This window comes from Cervus canadensis, chromosome 24 (assembly GCF_019320065.1).
Source record: "Cervus canadensis isolate Bull #8, Minnesota chromosome 24, ASM1932006v1, whole genome shotgun sequence".
Taxonomy (NCBI): Eukaryota; Metazoa; Chordata; class Mammalia; order Artiodactyla; family Cervidae; genus Cervus; species Cervus canadensis.
In genome coordinates this window covers 3900853-3918211 of record NC_057409.1, presented here as the reverse complement: position 1 = coordinate 3918211, position 17359 = coordinate 3900853, and the positions used below count along the sequence as shown (strand labels likewise).

The window sequence follows — 17359 nt, the reverse complement described above, 5'->3', positions numbered from 1 at the left end:
CTTGTGACCCCATGCACGCCAGGCCTCCCTGTCTATCACCAACTCCTGGAGTTTACTCAAACTCATGTCCATCGAGTTGGTGATGCCATCCAACCATCTCATCCTCTGTCATCCCCTTCTCCTCCTGCCTTTAATCTATCCCAGCATCAGGGTCTTTTCCAATGAGTCAGTTCTTCACATCAGGTGGCCAAAGTATTGCTGAAGTATAGCTTCAGCATCAGTCCTTCCAATGAATATTCAGGACTGATTTCCTTTAGGATGGACTGGTTGGATCTCCTTGCAGTCCAAGGGACTCTCAAGAGTCTTCTCCAACACCACAGTTCAAAAGCATCAATTCTTCGATGCTCAGCTTTCTTTATAGTCCAATTCTCAACATCCATACATGACTACTGGAGAAACCATGGATCTTTGTCGGCAAAGTAATGTCTCTGCTTTTTAATATGCTGTCTAGGTTGGTCATAACTTTCCTTCCAAGGAGTAAGCATCTTTTAATTTCATGGCTGCAATCACCATCTGTAGTGATTTTGGAGCCCCCCAAAATGAAGTCTCTCACTGTTTCCATTGTTTCCCCATCTACTTGCCATGAAGTGATGGGACCAGATGCCATGATCTTAGTTTTCTGAATGTTGAGTTTTAAGCCAACTTTTTCACTCTCCTCTTTCACTTTCATCAAGAAGCTCTTTAGTTCTTCTTCACTTTCTGCCATAAGGGTGGTGTCATCTGCATATCTGAGGTTATTGATATTTCTCCCGGCAACCTTGATTCCAACTTGTGCTTCATCCAGCCCAGCATTTCTCATGATGTGCTCTGCATATGAGTTAAATAAGCAGGGTGACAATATACAGCCTTGATGTTCTCCTTTTCCTATTTGGAACCACTCTGCTGTTCCATGTCCAGTTCTAACTGTTGCTTCCTGACCTGCATACAGATTTCTTAGGAGGCAGGTCAGGTGGTCTGGTATCCCCATCTCTTTCAGAATTTTCCACAGTTTGTTGTGATCCACACAGTCAAAGGCTTCAGCATAGTCAATAAAGCAGAAATAGATGTTTTTCTGGAATTCTTTTGCTTTTTTGATGATCCAACGGATGTTGGTAATTTGATCTCTGGTTCCTCTGCCTTTTCTAAAACCAGCTTGAACATCTGGAAGTTCATGGTTCATGTACTGTTGAAGCCTGGCTTGGAGAATTTTGAGCATTACTTTGCTAGTGTGTGAGATGAGTGCAATTGTGCGGTAGTCTGAGCATTCTTTGGCATTGCCTTTCTTTGGGATTGGAATGAAAACTGACCTTTTCGAATCCTGTGGCCACTGCTGAATTTTCCAAATTTGCTGACATATTGAGGGCAGCACTTTCACAGCATCATCTTCTAGGATTTGAAATAGCTTAACTGCAATTCCATCACCTCCACTAGCTTTGTTCGTAGTGATGCTTCCTAAGACCCACTTGACTTCACATTCCAGGATGTCTGGCTTCTTTCCTTTATTGTGCCCATCTTTGCATGAAAAGTTCCCTTGGTATCTCTAATTTTCTTGAAGAGATCTCTAGTCTTTCCCATTCTATTGTTTCCCTCTATTTCTTTGCATTGATCACCGAGGAAGGCTTTCTTTTTTTTTTTTAGTTTATAATCATTTTATTTCAAGTGTATTTTTAAAATCATAAATGGAGTTTTGGAATCCAAAGTCAAAACATTTATTCTTCATAGACTCAGAATTTGACAAGCAATTCGAGACCTTGCTTTCCAAATCCAGTGTTCTCTGCTATTTTTCAGACTGAGACCTAGTATTTAAACCTACTCCGTTCTAAACATATCATTTTGGATAACTGTTGTGCACTTGCTGTTGATAAGATTCTTCTGAAAACAGTCCATCAAATATATAAAGAATGGTTTCTGTCCAGGTATCAGCACAGAGGGGAGAACTACTAAACACTTATCAAAAAAATCACCTATTCATTTAAAAAATAACAAAACCAGTGCTGTTCTCTGCATGAAAGAGAACATGCAAAATTAAATTACTTTTGTAGACTGTGGTAATATTTTATTACCTACACAGGCCTCAATCTCACTTAAAGATCTTTCAATGCAAAGTCACCATCAGGATTTACTCAGTAAAAATCCTGGGTACTAACATGGCCCTACATGTGCTATTCCAAAGAGGAACAGGTTACTTCTGAGGAAAAGAGCTGCCTTGGTAACTTCCCTCAAATGCTTATTTTAAATAAACATAGTTAATGGAAATATTTTTTAAACCAACTCTGGGTACTATCTCGCAAACTGCCCACCAAATGGAAAAAGAAATCAAAACTTTCTCGCCTTATTTGGGAAACTTTCCACCGTTACTTTTCAGATTATGACTTTTTACCTTTTTTTTTTTACTGTCTCATAAAATATTTAAAATTTTTTAAATTCTGTATTCCAATGTAAGAGTTTTTTTTCAAATGGTCTTCACAACCCAGAACACAGACAACAGAGCAACATTTTCAAGTCACATTGATAATAATGAAGAGATGAAAATGGACGGATGTCTGAAAACAGGTATTCCCTCTTCTCCAAAGGTGAGCAAACTTTTAGCATGAGAACAACACGGAACTCCATCCCTCAAACTCAGAATGCTTCCATTTCATGTGTCAATATATTATTCTTAAAACTTAAAGTTTGGTCACTTGGAAAGACTGAACAAAAATTACTCCCCCACCCCCCCTAAACAACAAAATAGCTTTAATCGCCCCTTTCTCTCCCCACAAAAACAGGGAAGTAGTTAGGGCTGAAGCCTTTAAATCTGAAATTTCAGCTCCTAAAACATTGCTGCAATCTGCTCAAAGGTGCAAGTTCACCATGTTTCCTTCTCCGCTACTTCCTCATTTATAAGTTTATTCCCACACACACATACACACACACACGCACTCGCTCACACGTACTCTTACTCTCAAGTAAGACACTTTTTTGTGTTTGTTGATAAATTATGAGGATTATGAACTAGGTGTGTACAGGGTTTCATAGGTGCTTTGTAAACATCAGAGTCACTTGAGTCCTTTTCTCCAGAAGCCTGAAATCAAATCACACGACCAGCGAAATCACTATTTCCCCAGACGCTGTTCACAGGCTGCATACTGACGAAGGGCAGAGAAAAAGTCCTCATAACTGATGTTTAGGTGGGAAGGCAAAGAGATAATCTCAGTCAACCTGATGTGCCAGGGAAGAAAGCCTAGTGTGCTGTCCACAGGACCAAACTTCAATACTAAATCAGGGTCAGGGAAACCATTCGAACTAAGTAAACTAACATATCTACATCCAAATCTGTGGATTTCTTTTGCTGCTGGGCTACTAACTGGCAGAAGTCTTGAGCAGCTCTTACAATATCTGCTTTTCCATCTTCTGGGGACAGCACCTTCACTGCCGACTGGCAATTTAAAACTTGATCATCTTTGTCATTACTATTTGCAAACTCTGGTGAGTATTTGGAACAATCTAAGCCCAGAAGTTCTTGCTGTTGTTTTAAAATTTCATCCATCAATCTGGAATTCTTTCTTTTGAAAATACCTTGATGGTCGTAGACGCTAATGTAAGAGATGCCCACGGCCATACACCACACCACGAGGCTTGCGATGTCCGAGAAGCTGGGTTCCTGCTCCTCCTCCGTGATCACCAGGCCCATGTGCACAGGCAGCTTCTCCAAGGAACGGCCGTCCGCGCGCCAACGTAGCCGCCGGTGGGCGGCGGCCGGGGCCGGTCCCCCGCGCGGATGCCGGTGGTGACGGCGGTTCCTGCCGACAGTCGGGGGCTTGCGGAGCGTGAAGCCGAGCGGCGCTAGGACCGCGGCGGAGGCGGCGCGACAGCAGCGCCGCCAGATCCAGTTCCAGGTGCGGAACCGAACGCGGAGCCAGGAGGTGAGCGTGCGGTGCAGGCAGAGCAGAGCATGCAGCACCCGCCACACCAGCTCATACAGCCCCGTCATACTCTCGCGGCGCCCGGGCGCCCTCCTCTCTCCCTTCCACACCCGCGGCGCGACCGGTTCTTATCCGGCCCTGCGGCCGGCGCGGGCCTTCGCTCCGCGTTCCCCCGCCCCCTGCACCCGAACCCCTTTCTACTGCCAACACCTCACCTCGCCCCCGCCGCCATCTTCCTCCTGCCTCGGCAGCCCCGCCCCCCGAGGAAGGCTTTCTTATCTCTCCTTGCTGTTCTTTGGAACTCTGCATTCAGATGGGTATATCTTTCCTTTTCTCCTTTGCCTTTCACATCTCTTCTTCTCATAGCAATTTGTAAAGGCCTCCTCAGACAACCATTTTGCACTTTTGCATTTTTTGTTTGTGGGGATGGTCTTGATCCCTGCCTCCTGTACAATGTCACGAACCTCTGTCCGTAGTTCTTTTTTTTTTTTTTTTTTGGCTTTTTAAATTATTTTTTATTGGAGTATAGTTGAATTACAATGTTGTATTAGTTTAGGCACTCTATCAGATCTAATCCCTTGAATCTATTTTTCACTTCCACTGTATAATCGTAAGGGATTTGATTTAGGTCATACCTAAATGGTCTAGTGGTTCTCCCTACTTTCTTCAACTGAAGTCTGAATTTGGCAATAAGGAGTTCACAGTCTGAGCCATGGTCAGCTCCCAGTCTTGTTTTTGCTGACTGTATAGAGTGTCTCCATCTTTGGCTGCAAAGAAGATAATCAGATTTCGGTACTGACCATCTGGTGATGTCCATGTGTAGAGTCTTTTCTTGTGTTGGGTCTTGTTCTGATGGGCGGAGGTGTGGGTCGTGGTGGCCTGCTGCGGGTTTGGGGGCTCTGAGTGTAGCAGTGCCTGCATGGGCCCCTTTGATGGAGGTTGCCATTTCTTCATTACATCCACCATAGTTTGGTGGTGATGGTGGTTTGGTTGCTAAGTCGTGTCCAACTCTTGCGACCCCATGGACTGTAGCCTGCCAGGCTCCTCTGTCCATGGGATTTTCCAGGCAAGAATACTGGAGTGGGTTGCTATTCCTTCTCCAGGGGATCTTCCCAACCCAGGAATCAAACCCGGGTCTCTTGCATTGCAGGTAGAGTCTTTACTGACTGAGCTATGAGGGAAGCCCCCACCATAGTTTGGCCCCAGGTTAATAACAGACAGGGAACACAGCCCCACCCATCAACAGAAAATTGGATTAAAGATTTACTGAGCATGGTCCCACCCATCAGAACAAGACCCAGTTTCCCTCTCAGTCAGTCTCTCCCATCAGGAAGCTTCCATAAGCCTCTTATCCTTCTCCATCAGAGGGCAGACAGACTGAAAACCACAGTCATAGAAAACTAACCAATTTGATCACATGGACCACAGCCTTGTCTAACTCAATGAAACTACGAACCATGCTGTGTAGGGCCACCCAAGATGGATGGGTCATGGTGGAGAGTTCTGACAAAACGTGGTCCACTGGAGAAGGGAATGGCAAACTACTTCGTTATTCTTGCCTTGAGAACCCCATGAACAGTATGAAAAGGCAAACGATAGGACACTGAAAGATGAACTCCCCAGGTCGGTAGGTGCCCAATGTGCTACAGGAGATCAGTGGAGAAATAACTCCAGAAAGAATGAACAGACAGAGCCAAAGCAAAAACAATAGCCAGTTGTGGATGTGACTGGTGATAGAAGCAAGGTCCCATGCTGTAAAGAGCAATATTGCATAGGAACCTGGAATGTTAGGTCCATGAATCAAGGCAAATTGGAAGTGATCAAACAGGAGATGGCAAGAGTTAGCATCGACATTTTAGGAATCAGAGAACTAAAATGGGCTGGAATGGGTGAATTTAACTCAGATGACCATTATATCTACTGCTGTGGGCAGAAATCCCTTAGAAGAAATGGAGTAGCCATCATAGTCAGCAACAGAGTCTGAAATGCAGTACTTGGATGCAATCTCAAAAACAACAGAATGATCTCTGTTCGTTTCCAAGGCAAACCATTCAATATCATGGTAATCCAAGTCTATGCCCCGACCAGTAATGCTGAAGAAGCTGAAGTTAAATAGTTCTGTGAAGACCTACAAGACCATCTAGAACTAACACCCCAAAAAGATGTCCTTTTCATTATAGGGGACTGGAATGCAAAAGTAGGAAGTCAAGAAATACTGGAGTAGCAGGCAAATTTGGCTTTGGAGTACAGAATGAAGCAGGGCAAAGACTAATTGAGTTTTACCAAGAGAACACCCTGGTCATAGCAAATACCCTCTTCCAACAACACAAGAGAAGACCACACAAGATAACCTCTGATAACCTCCCCATTTCAAGACCCATTTCATGGTCACCTAGTTAGCAAACTTAATTCTGTCTGCAACCTTATTCTAATTCCCTTTTGTCTCCTAGTCTAATATATTCAGAGATTCCAAGAGTGAGGATGTGGGCATCTTTGAGGGGGCCATTATTCTGCCTCCCACAAGCCCCTCAAATGTCTTTCCCTTTCTCTGGGTTATTATTTCTATCCTGAGCAAAATCCCAAATCTCATTCCATCCAACTGTCTGCTTACTCCCTGTCTGCACCCGTGCAGCATAGCCTGGTTGGAGAAAGACAGAAACCACAGCTCACTCCACATTCATGACCACTGGTCTTTTTAAAATAATTAAGTTTTGGCTGCCCCGGGTCTTCATTGCTTTTCTCTAGATGCAGTGAGTGAGGGTTGCTCTTCATTTCGGGGCCAGATTCCTCATGGCGGTGGCTTCTCTTGTTGCAGAGTGTGGGCTCCAGAGCATGGACTCAGTAGCTGTGGTTTATGTGCTTAGTTGCCCTGAGTCACGTAGAATCTTCCCGGACCAGGGGTCGAACCCTTGTCCCCTGCATTGGCAGGTGAATTCGTAACCACTGGACCACCAGGGAAGTCCGCTGTGACCATTGGTCTTGAGTAAACCCTTGGGCCTGCCAGGCAGTTCTGCTACATTTTCCTAGTCCATTCACTCTCTCCCTCTCCTGTTTGATGAGCTCATACCTCCTCCTTACTCTTCACATCCCCACGCTTCCTTCCTTGTCCTTACTCTCCGCTCAGGCTGTTGTTTCCTAGTTTCCCGAGAAAACTGGGGCAATGAGGAGCAGACAGACTCAGCTGCACATCCACCCGCCCACTAGCATCTGCGTCGTATTCACCCTCCCTCTCGGTGCTGTGGACCAAGTGCCCAAAGCCAGTACCCCGCTGGCGCCTGGAGCCTCTCCCTGTTCAAGTCCTCAAGCCGTCACTCCAAGGGAGCCCCCCACTTCATCCTGTGCTATCATTACCCACCCCCTCTGCCTTTTGTTTCATTTTCCCATCCGCGTACCAGTGTGCTATCATTTCTCCCATCACACAAAACCAAGCTGAAGTAAAACCCTCCCTGGATTTGACATCATCTCTCCAGCCGATCCCTATTTCTTTGCTTCTTTTTTGTACAGAAAATGAGAAAAAGAGCTCTCTGCTTCTTAGGTCCAGTTTCTTCCCTCTAGTTTTCTTGGACCTGCTTACATCCGGCTTTGGCTGCCACTGCGCTTCTCAAGGTCACCGACAACTGCCAAGCTGCTGTATCTAGCGGTGGATTCTCAGCGCGGACCTTCCTGGGCTCCGGGCAGCATCTGATACAGCTCACCTCTTCCTCCTGAACGCTCTGCCTTTACATCCTCACTTGGTGTCCTCCTCTCTCAATGAGCACTTGTCTTAGCCTCCTCTGCTGAGTTCTTCCTGTCTCCTGGACCTTGAGAGGTGGAAATGCTTCATGCTCCCTTGGTGGTTGCATCCAGGCCCTTAGCTTGAAATACCATTTTATAAGCTGTGATTGTGCTTAGTCACTCAGTCGTGTCTGACTCTCCGAGACTCCATGGGCTGTAGCCCATTAGGCTCCTCTGTCCCTGGGGAGAGGCTCCTCTGTCTATGGGGAGAATACTGGAGTGGGTTGCCATGCTCCCCCTCCAGGGGATCTTCCCAACCCAGGAATCGAACTGGGGTCTCCTGCTTTGCAAGTGGATTCTTTACCAACTGAGCTATCAGGGAAGTCCCTTTTTATTAGCTAACCACCTCCAAATTCTAAGGGCTTCCCTGATAGCTCAGTTAGTAAAGAATCTGCCTGCAATACAGAAGACCCTGGTTCGATTCCTGGATCGGGAAGGTCCACTGGAGAAGGGATAGGGTACCCATTCCAGTGTTCTGGCCTGGAGAATTCCATGGACTGTATAGTCCATGGGATCACAAAGAGTTGGACACAACTGAGCAACTTTCACTTCACTTCCAAATTCTGTCTGTAGCCTGGACCATTTCTGAGTCCATTCTCTTTCCTAACCTCCAGTCTTGGACGTCAGATAAACTTCTTAAAATTCAAGTGACTAAAACTGGGATGGCCATGCCAGCCTCTCAGTTAGTTACTCAGGCCAAGAATTTTAGCATCAGTCTGGACTGCTCTCTTTCCCTCACACCCTTCACCAGTCTGAACTGTTCATGTCAGCTCCACTCCAGGTGTGTCCAGGATCTGACCCTTCCTGTCACCTCCACTGCTCCCACCCTGCTCCACCCAGTTTCTTTTTCTTTTTTTTTCTTTAAGTGTGTCTGACTCTTTGCGATCCCATGGACTGCAGCATGCCAGGCTTCTCTGTCCATCACCAACTCTTGGAGCTTGCTCAAACTCATGTCCACTGAGTTGGTGATGCCATCCAACCATCTCATCCTCTGTCCTCCCTTTCTCCTCCTGCCTTCAATCTTTCCCAGCATCAGGGTCTTTTCCAATGAGTCGGTTCTTCACATCAGGTGGCCAAAGTATTGTAGCTTCAGCTTTAGCATCAGTCCTTCCAATGAATATTCAGGGCTGATCTCCTTTAGGATGGACTGGTTGGATCTCCATGCAGTCCAAGGGACTCCTAAGAGTCTTCTCCAACACCACAGTTCAAAAGCATCAATTCTTCAATGCTCAGCTTTCTTTATAGTCCAACTTTCACATCCATACATGACTACTGGAAAAACCATAGCTTTGACTAGATGGACCTTTGTTGGCAAAGTAATGTCTCTGCTTTTTAAATGCTGTTTAGGTTGGTCATAACTTTTCCAAGGAGCAAGCGTCTTTTAATTTCATGGCTATAGCCACCAAATGCAGTGATTTTGGAGCCCCCCCCCCCCCAAAATAAAGTCTGTCACTGTTTCCACTGTTTCCCCATCTATTTTCCATGAAGTGATGGGGCTGGATGCCATGATCTTAGTTTTCTGAATGTTGAGTTTTAAGCCAACTTTTTCACTCTCCCTTTCAGTTTCATCAAGAGGCTCTTTAGTTCTTCTTCACTTTCTGCGATAAGGGTGGTGTCATCTGCATGTCTGAGGCAATCTTGATACAGTCCATGAGATCACAAAAGAGTCGGACACAATTTAGCGCCTAAACAACAACAAAATCTTAACTTGATCACATCTGTAAAATCCCTTTTGCCACATAAGGTGATGTATTCACAAATTCACAGGGATTAGGATGTGAACAACTTTGGAGTGGGGTAGTTTTAGTCCCCTCACCTAGCCCACCTTCTAATAAACCACATATTATTAATACTTCATCAGCTGTCTCCTTGAGGATCTGGACTCCTCAGGGAGGATTTTTGCCTGTATCCTCAGTGCCTAGGGCTATTCATGGCTAATAGTAGATGCACAATAAATATTTTCTTGAATGAACATCTGTTGTTTTGGCTGTGGCTGTGTTTGCCTGCCCTTGAGATCTGTGCCACCAGCAACAGCGACTCTGTTTGAAATCACCTGCCCCAGTGTGCCAGGCAGTGTTAGCAGCGGCCTGGGCTGGCTTTGGGGAGTGTGTTGGGCAGCTCCCCAATCCAGGCAGCCTGATGGGAGCTTCATTTCCCTTCCATCAGCCTTTTTTTTTTTTTTTTTTTCCTTTTCCCCAGGCTGCTTCAGTGCACTTTAATTTAATTCTTTGATGTTTATCAGAGTCCCCGAGGTGGGAGGCTTGGTTCCGCCCCGCCACTCCAGGAGATGTCTAGAAAGAGCCTCGTCTCTCTCAGATTTGAGCCAGAGATGTATCTTCAGTCTGGCAAATGGTATTTTGTTACCATGGCAACCCAACTTCTAAAAAAACGGATGTCAAGTAACATGCGGATCCCAGTGCTCATGGCAACCGCCATTCTGCATATTTTGGGGGAGAAAATGTGTCCTGCCTTCTTCCTGTGAGTCGAGGAGGGGGAAGGTGAGCTTAGCAGCACCAGATTTCCTTCCAGAATTGATGAGACATTGAGGATTTTGGCAATAGCAGGGTCAGAGGCTGGACCCCACCCCCTGCCCAGGGTGAAAGCATCTCTTTTCTACAAGGTCACATAACCAATGCTTCTCCCTACCCCCCGTGCTTGAAAGGAGGTCTGTCTTCCGCTCCTTCTGCCTTTGATGCTCAAACCTCTGGAGACGTGCTCGGGTTGTAACAGGTGTAGTGCACACACACCCGTCTTCGGGCTGAGGACGTGACAGGTGTAGGGGTCACTCTTCACCTGCTCTTGCCTTTACTGACTCTTGGATTCACTCATGTGACCCCTCAGGAAATGTTCGCTAAAAGCCCACTGCGTGCCAGGTCCTGGGCTGGAACGTTGGAGGCGTCTAGGAGGTGATTTAGGCGGCGAGCCGCTTTCTCCTGCCCGGAACCTTTCAGGGAGATAAGGAAAGACACAAATTACTCCGTGGCTTGGAAGAGGCGAGCGTGAGGCACGGGCAGGCAGGGAGTGATTAGCTCTGGCACAGTTGTCGGTGGGGGTGGAAATCAAAGAACCCAGCTTTAAATTCTTTTACAGAAAAGATTGGCCACACTATGTACATTTGAGGAACATTTAAGAAAAGATCTCTAACAAGTTTCTCAAAGACATTTTGGATTATGTACTCCATTCTCTTAACCAAAGGTGCACATTTTCCCTGTTATAATGTTTCTGAAATCAGGATTTTTTTTCATCGTCAATCATATATTCAATGAAATGTTTATTTCCCTTTGTTGTTTATTCGCTAAGCCCTGTCTGACTCTTTTGTGACCCCATGGACTGTAACCAGCCAGGCTTCTCTGTCCATGGGATTCTCCAGGCAAGAATACTGGAGTGGGTTGCCATTTCCTTCTCCAGTGGATCTTCCTGACCCAGGGATTGAACTTGAGTCTCTTGCATTGGCAGGTGGGTTCTTTACTGCTGAGCCCCCAGGGAGACCCTTTCTTTCCCTACTTGCAATTAGATTGATAGTATGTTTTAGAATCAAGGAATAGTGAGATTTCTCTTTTTTTCCCTGTCAATATTCATTAGTAGCTGAGCCTGAGACCTGAGAGAATCTTCCTGGCCTTGGACTCCTGCTCATATTTCCTCCCTGAAGAAGTGCAGGCTTTCCCATTAGAGACACCCCGGTTTAATTCCTGCGTAGGGAAGATCCCCTGGAGAAGGAATAGGTTACCCACTCCAATATTGTTGGGCTTCTCCGGTGGCTCAGATGGTAACGAATCCACCTGCAATGCGGGAGACCTGAGTTTGATCCCTGGGTTGGCAAGATCCCCTGGAGGAGGGCATGGCAAGCCACTCCAGTGTTCTTGCCTGGAGAATCCCATGGACAGAGGAGCCTGGCGGGCTACAGTCCACGGGGTCACAAAGAGTCGGACACGACTGAGCGACTAAGCACAGCGCAGCACCTGGCTCCAGGCAGAAGGATCTTGAGGGGCTTCCCTGCGCTGGGCGGCAGGTGAGTTAAAGAGGGTGGCTTCTGGAGTGGCACCGCCTGGGTTCACTTCGCATCCAGGCTCCATCACTTTCTGGCTCCGTGGCCCCCTTAGAGCCTCAGCATCCTCGTCAGCATGGTTGTACTACTACATACTGTCGGGGCTGATGATCTTTCAGTGTATCCATTCTGGACAAACCAAAGTCTGTCCGCTAAACACAACAAAACAGAAAGATGAGTTTACTGCAAGGCTTTCAGCCTGTGGGCTGCAAACTCAAGGCCGTGAAAGCAACGAGTTCCAAGTTGCTCACAGACCAAGGGATTGCTGGGTGGTAAATGCTGAAGATACTTGGATTTTTCAGCTGATGGGTTGCCTTAGTGGTCTTTCCCCCGCCTTGTCTCTCTCAGATTTGAGCCAGAGATTTATCTGCAGTCCTTTCTAGCACATGGGTGTGTTATTTCTCTTCCAGCCTTGACAGCTGACGGTCACATCGTTTGGTGACTTTTCAGCAGTTTATTTTATTCTGACATGCCTCTGCTCAAAAGCGCCTTGCTGCTTACAGAAGAGAGTTCAAATTCCACAGTTCCTGGTACCTAAGGCTTTGGACACAGATTTACTGAAATAATGAAAGGACCTCCATGATCTGGCTCTAATGTATCTTTTCAGTCTTTTTTGCCACTACCTTTTCCTGATCCAGGGTGGAATCTATTTTTCTGTAAGTCAGTTGGTGCAATTTTTAGAAACCTCAGGTTATCAAGCTATGTTGTTTAAAAATAATTGTTTCAATAGAAAAATAACAAAGACTAGAGTGTCTCAGATTTAAAATAGTAAGAGTTGTCTTTGTCTGCCCACCAAACCCTCCTCTCTTGTGGTCCCAACCTTCAGCCTCTAGACCACAGGGGTGAGCACATGTCCCAGATCGGGCAATTATATTATCCTTGGTCGCAGTGATTGGTCCAGGCACAGACATGTGACCCAGGCTAGCCAATGGGAAGTCTTCCCTGAGATTTTTTTTTCCCTTCATCGTCCCCTCCTTTGCCTCACCTGTGCCAGTTTTTCTTGCAAAATGAAGACCTTAGCCTAATGCTCCTTGCAACTGTGATCTAACTGAAAGGAGAAAGACTAATGGTGGTGAGAGACGGAAGTGAAAAGGCAGAGAAAAGCAGCAGAAAGGAGAAGGGAGAGAGGAAGTGGAGAAAAGGATAGAATTAGCAAATGCTGGTGCAGTTGAGCCCTGGATCCATGTGTCCTAGAGACCGGCTTCACCATGTGCTTCTTCTGCTTAGAATATTCAGTCTATAATTTTCTATTTTGGCTTAAGGTAGTTTGAATTGGGTCTGACCAGGAGTGCAGCAAGGCAGGCTTGCTTGTATGCTCCTTAGAATGAGTACCCTTAAATTTGTACTCTAGACTCCTCCTGGGTGCACCTTGGTCTTTAGCCTGAGTTGAGTTTCAATGACTTGTAACTGAATGAATTATTGGCTCATAAAAACTCTGCTTATATTTTGTCATTGCAAGCTAGAAACATATCACTTGATCAAATTAGCCAAATACATTTAAATACTAATGGGCATAGCCTGAAGAACACAGACAACTGGGTCAATGTCAGTAGGTTTCTAGGCTAAGAAAGTAAACTGTGGCCCATTTCACAACTGCCAACAACTGGCTTGGTTGTAACACAAGCCACGAATTAGGGAACATGACTGTGTTGATTATAACTTGTTCAGATATCATTTGTAACCTCAGAGCTCCTGTCTCTCTAACTTGTCTTATGGTTGGTAGAATGGATGCTGAGAAGTCATCCCTCATTCCTTAGGTAACAGCGCCCAGAAGAGTGCTTGTTACATAGAAGGCACTCAGCTGTTATCTGTTGAATTGAACTGAACTGCACCTTGATCTCTGGGCTCCCATCTCCTCGTACATGTCTAATAGCGGGTGTGTCATTTCTTCTTGGCTTGCTGTTATTGTTCAGTTGCTAAGTCATGTATGACTCTTTGCAACCTCATAGACTGTAGAATGCCAGGCTCCTCTGTCCTCCACCATCTCTCTGAGTTTGCTTGACTTCATGTCCAATGAGTGGGTGATACTATCTAACATCTCATCCTCTGCTGCCCTCTTCTCCTTTTGCTTTCAATCTCTCCCAGCATTAGGGTCTTTTCCAATGAGCTGGCTCTTCACATTGGGTGGCCAAAGTATTGGAGCTTCAGCATCAGTCCTTCCAATGAATATTTAGGGTTGATTTCCTTTAGGATTGACTGGTTTGACCTCCTTGCTGTCCAAGGGACTCTCAAAAATCTTCTCCGGCACCACAATTGAAAAGCATCAGTTCTTCACTGCTCAGCCTTCTTTATGGTCCAACCCTCACATCTGTATAAAACTGCTGGAAAAGCCATAGCATTGACTATAGGGACCTTTGTGGGCAAAGTGATGTCTCTGCTGTTTTAGTATGCTGTCTAGGTTGGTCATAGCTTTCCTTCCAAGGAGCAAGGGTCTTTTAATTTCATGGCTGCAGTCATTGTCTGCAGTGATTTTGGAGCCCAAGAAAATAAGATCTGTCACCATTCCCACTTTTCCCCCTTCTATCTGCCATGAAGTGATGGGATTGGATGCCATGATCTTAGTTTATTTAATGTTGAGTTTCAAGCCAGTTTTTTGCTCTCTTCTTGACTAGCAGATGTTTTGCCTCCCCTGGCTTCAGTAATTAGCTCAGGGATGGATATGTGAGCCAAGGCAGTCCATGAGACTCAAATTCCAGAATTTTTCTTGAAACTAATGGTACCAGAACCAGCTGTGCCTGACAGTAGTGCTAACTCCTGCATTTGTCAGGGGAATAAAAAGGACCATCTCTTTTAGTCTGTGCTTCTTAAGAGAGGACTTCCCTGAAGCCCCTCTGCAGACCTTCTGTCCCAGCTCATTGGTCAGAAGTGGATCATGTGTTCATTCCCAAGCCAGTCCCTGGCAAGGAGGAGGAGACCATCACGACTGGCTGGGACTGAGCCAAGGTCAGCCACCCTGCCGCACAAGGTCCCACAATGGGTCCTATGTTTGTCCCTTCCTCCCCAGTGTCCACAGTCTGTTCTCTCTTCAGGTTCCATCTCATCTGCCTCGCATATAGACAATTCCCTTCCACCTCTAGGAAAAGCACTTCATTTGACCCTATACCCTTTCTACTGATCAGCACGGGAGTTTTTGACCTGCTCCATTTCCGATCTGGGCCGGTTCACCCCTCCTTAGGCAACCTGGTGGTCCCCCGCTCCCGGGAGGTCACCATATTGATGCTGAACTTAGTGCGGACACCCAATCGGCATAGTGCACTGCAGCCCAGAACTCCTGAGCTCACCGATCCTCCAGCCTCAGCCTCCCGAGTAGCTGGGATTACAGGCGCACGCCACCGCGCCCGGCCCTATACCCTTTCTAGCCACCAAATTTCTTTCCTTCCTTTCATCAGAATTAGGTAGCTAATGACTTGCTGAACTCAAACGATGTTGTTGAGGCGTGCAGAAGGACTCTATATTCAGCCTCTCTCTCAAAATGGACAAAAGCTCAAGAAAGTAGAACCAGTGGCAAGGGAAACCATTCAAGCAAAGACTGGATGACCATCTCTGGGTCAACGTAGAAAGGCTTCCCCTATTGCGAGTGAGTTTGGATTGAGTTTGTTTATTTATTCAACAAGTATTTATTGAGTACCTACTATATACTAGGTACTGGGCTAAATACTGAGGATGCAGCAGTTAACAAGACAGAAATACTCCTGGGGTCATTCAGCTTAGAGGTTAGCAGGGGAGATGGGCCTTGAGTGAATAATTATACAGACAAATATATAGTTACAGATATTGTAGGATGACTCTTAAAATCCCTTCGAATCAAAGACTTATGATTTTCTATGTAAAATACTTAGTCAGTGCCTGGCGCATAGTAGATAGTTCACTACTATAATTGTTACTACTATAGATATTCCCTATCCAGTGAGCCTATGGGGAATGTTTCTCTCCTGCAAACTTCTATATTGTGTAAATCTGAGTACTGTGTGCGTGCATGTGTGCTCAGCCTCTTCAGTTGTGTCCAGCTTTTTGTGACCCATGGACTGTAGCCCACCAGGCTCCTCTGTTCATGGAATTCTTCGGGCAAGAATACTGGAGTGGATTGCCATGCTCTCCTCCAAAGGATCTTCCCAGCACAGGGACTGAACCCAGAGCTCCCGTGTTGCCAGCATTGCAGGCACATTCTTTACCACGGAGCCACCTGGGAAACCCTGTCTGAGTAGTAATATTTGCTTTTCAGCAGTTGTTGTTCAGTCACTCAGTCGTGTCCGACTCTTTGTGACCCCCATGGACTGCAGCATGCCAAGCTTCCCTGTCCTTCACTATCTCTCGGAGTTTTCTCAAACTCATGTCCATTGAGTCGGTGATGCCATCCAACCATCTCATCCTCTGTCATCTCCTCCTTCTGCCTTCAGTCTTTCCCAGCATCAGGGTTTTTTTTTGGATGAGTCAGCTCTTTGCATCAGGTGATCAAAGTATTGGAGCTTTAGTTTCAGCATCAGTCCTTCCAATGAATATTCAGGACTGATTTCCTTTAGGATGGACTGGTTGGATCTCCTTGTAGTCTAAGGGACTCTCAAAAGTCTTCTCCAACACCACAGTTCAAAAGCATCAATTCTTCAGTGCTCAGCCTTCTTTATGGTCCATAGAACTCCTGCTGGAAGACACCAGGGGAATCATCTACTCCTGTTTTCCCATTTTACAGATGAGAAACTGAACTCAGGTAGGTGCTGGACTTGACAGTAATCACATGGTTAGTAAACCAAAGAGCTGATGGAAGACTCCTAGCACCTGACTCCCAAGCCTGAATTGAGTCATCCTGTCCTAATACACCAAGAAACAGCTGCTATTAATAATTAAGAGTGGGTGGGTGTTAAGGGTGGGTGAATGGGGGGTGGGAGGGGAGAGGGATGGGGGTGAAGGGAGGAGGATTCGGCATTTCCCAGGTGGGGCTGGAGGCAGAGGTAGTCACAGGGCTTAGGGCTTACTTGGGCCCCTGATACAGCCCCGTGTGGCGCCACAGTTAGCCTGAGGGTTCCCTTTAAATCTTAGGACCTGGGCCGTTATTCCTTCATCTCCCTGCTCTAGTCCCTGGCCCTGGTCGCTTCCTGATTGCCTTCTGCATTCCGTGCTCTTGGTGCCCCGCTGTGGCTGAACATATCCACTGCAGCAGTGACTGCACCTGTTCCTGGGGAAAATACCAGAGACAGAAATAAGGAGGTGAAGGGCCCTTAGAGATTATTTTACAAATTGTTTTCCTTTTTCTTGGTGGAATCCTGTCTTCTAGGCTAGTTTCCCAGATGTATTGTTCTTGACTAACTCTTCGAATAGGAGTAATGTCTGTGATTCAGGGTGGGAAATGACTCCCACCAATCACCAGGTTGTTTCTAGGGCCAAACAACATGAACGAGGTAAAAGTCAGAAGAGTTTAGTGCTTGGGCATGGAGGTCTGGAGAAAGATAAAACTGTGTAAGCTGCATCTTCACCTCAGTGATCCCCATCTGTAAAATGGGGATGAAAATAATGCCTAATGAGACTTCCCTGGCAGTCCAGTGGTTAAGACTTGGTGTTCCCAATGCCGAGGACACAGGTTTGATCTGTGGTTGGGGAACTAAGATCCCACCTGGCACTCCGCACGGCCTAAAAAAAAAGTACCTAACCAGTTCGTAGGCAG

General features: G+C 46.2%; 1 protein-coding gene and 1 long non-coding RNA gene across 4 annotated transcripts in view; both read right to left on the bottom strand.

Moving 5' to 3' along the window:
• Nucleotides 1-14993, bottom strand: part of LOC122426631 — a 28651-nt gene extending 13658 nt beyond the window's left edge. For all 3 annotated transcript variants that reach the window (XR_006265201.1, XR_006265200.1, XR_006265199.1), the window contains exons 1-2: nt 14839-14993; nt 8381-8400 (exon numbers count right to left, since the gene is read on the bottom strand). This is a non-coding gene — a long non-coding RNA (uncharacterized LOC122426631). The remainder of the gene's footprint in view (nt 1-8380; nt 8401-14838) is intronic.
• Nucleotides 1604-4001, bottom strand: LOC122426630 (dehydrodolichyl diphosphate synthase complex subunit NUS1-like). The gene is given in 2 exon segments (XM_043445700.1): nt 1604-3280; nt 3283-4001. Coding segments are annotated over 2 exon segments (876 nt in total). The 5' UTR covers nt 3953-4001; the 3' UTR covers nt 1604-3074.
• Nucleotides 14994-17359: the final 2366 nt, after the last annotated feature.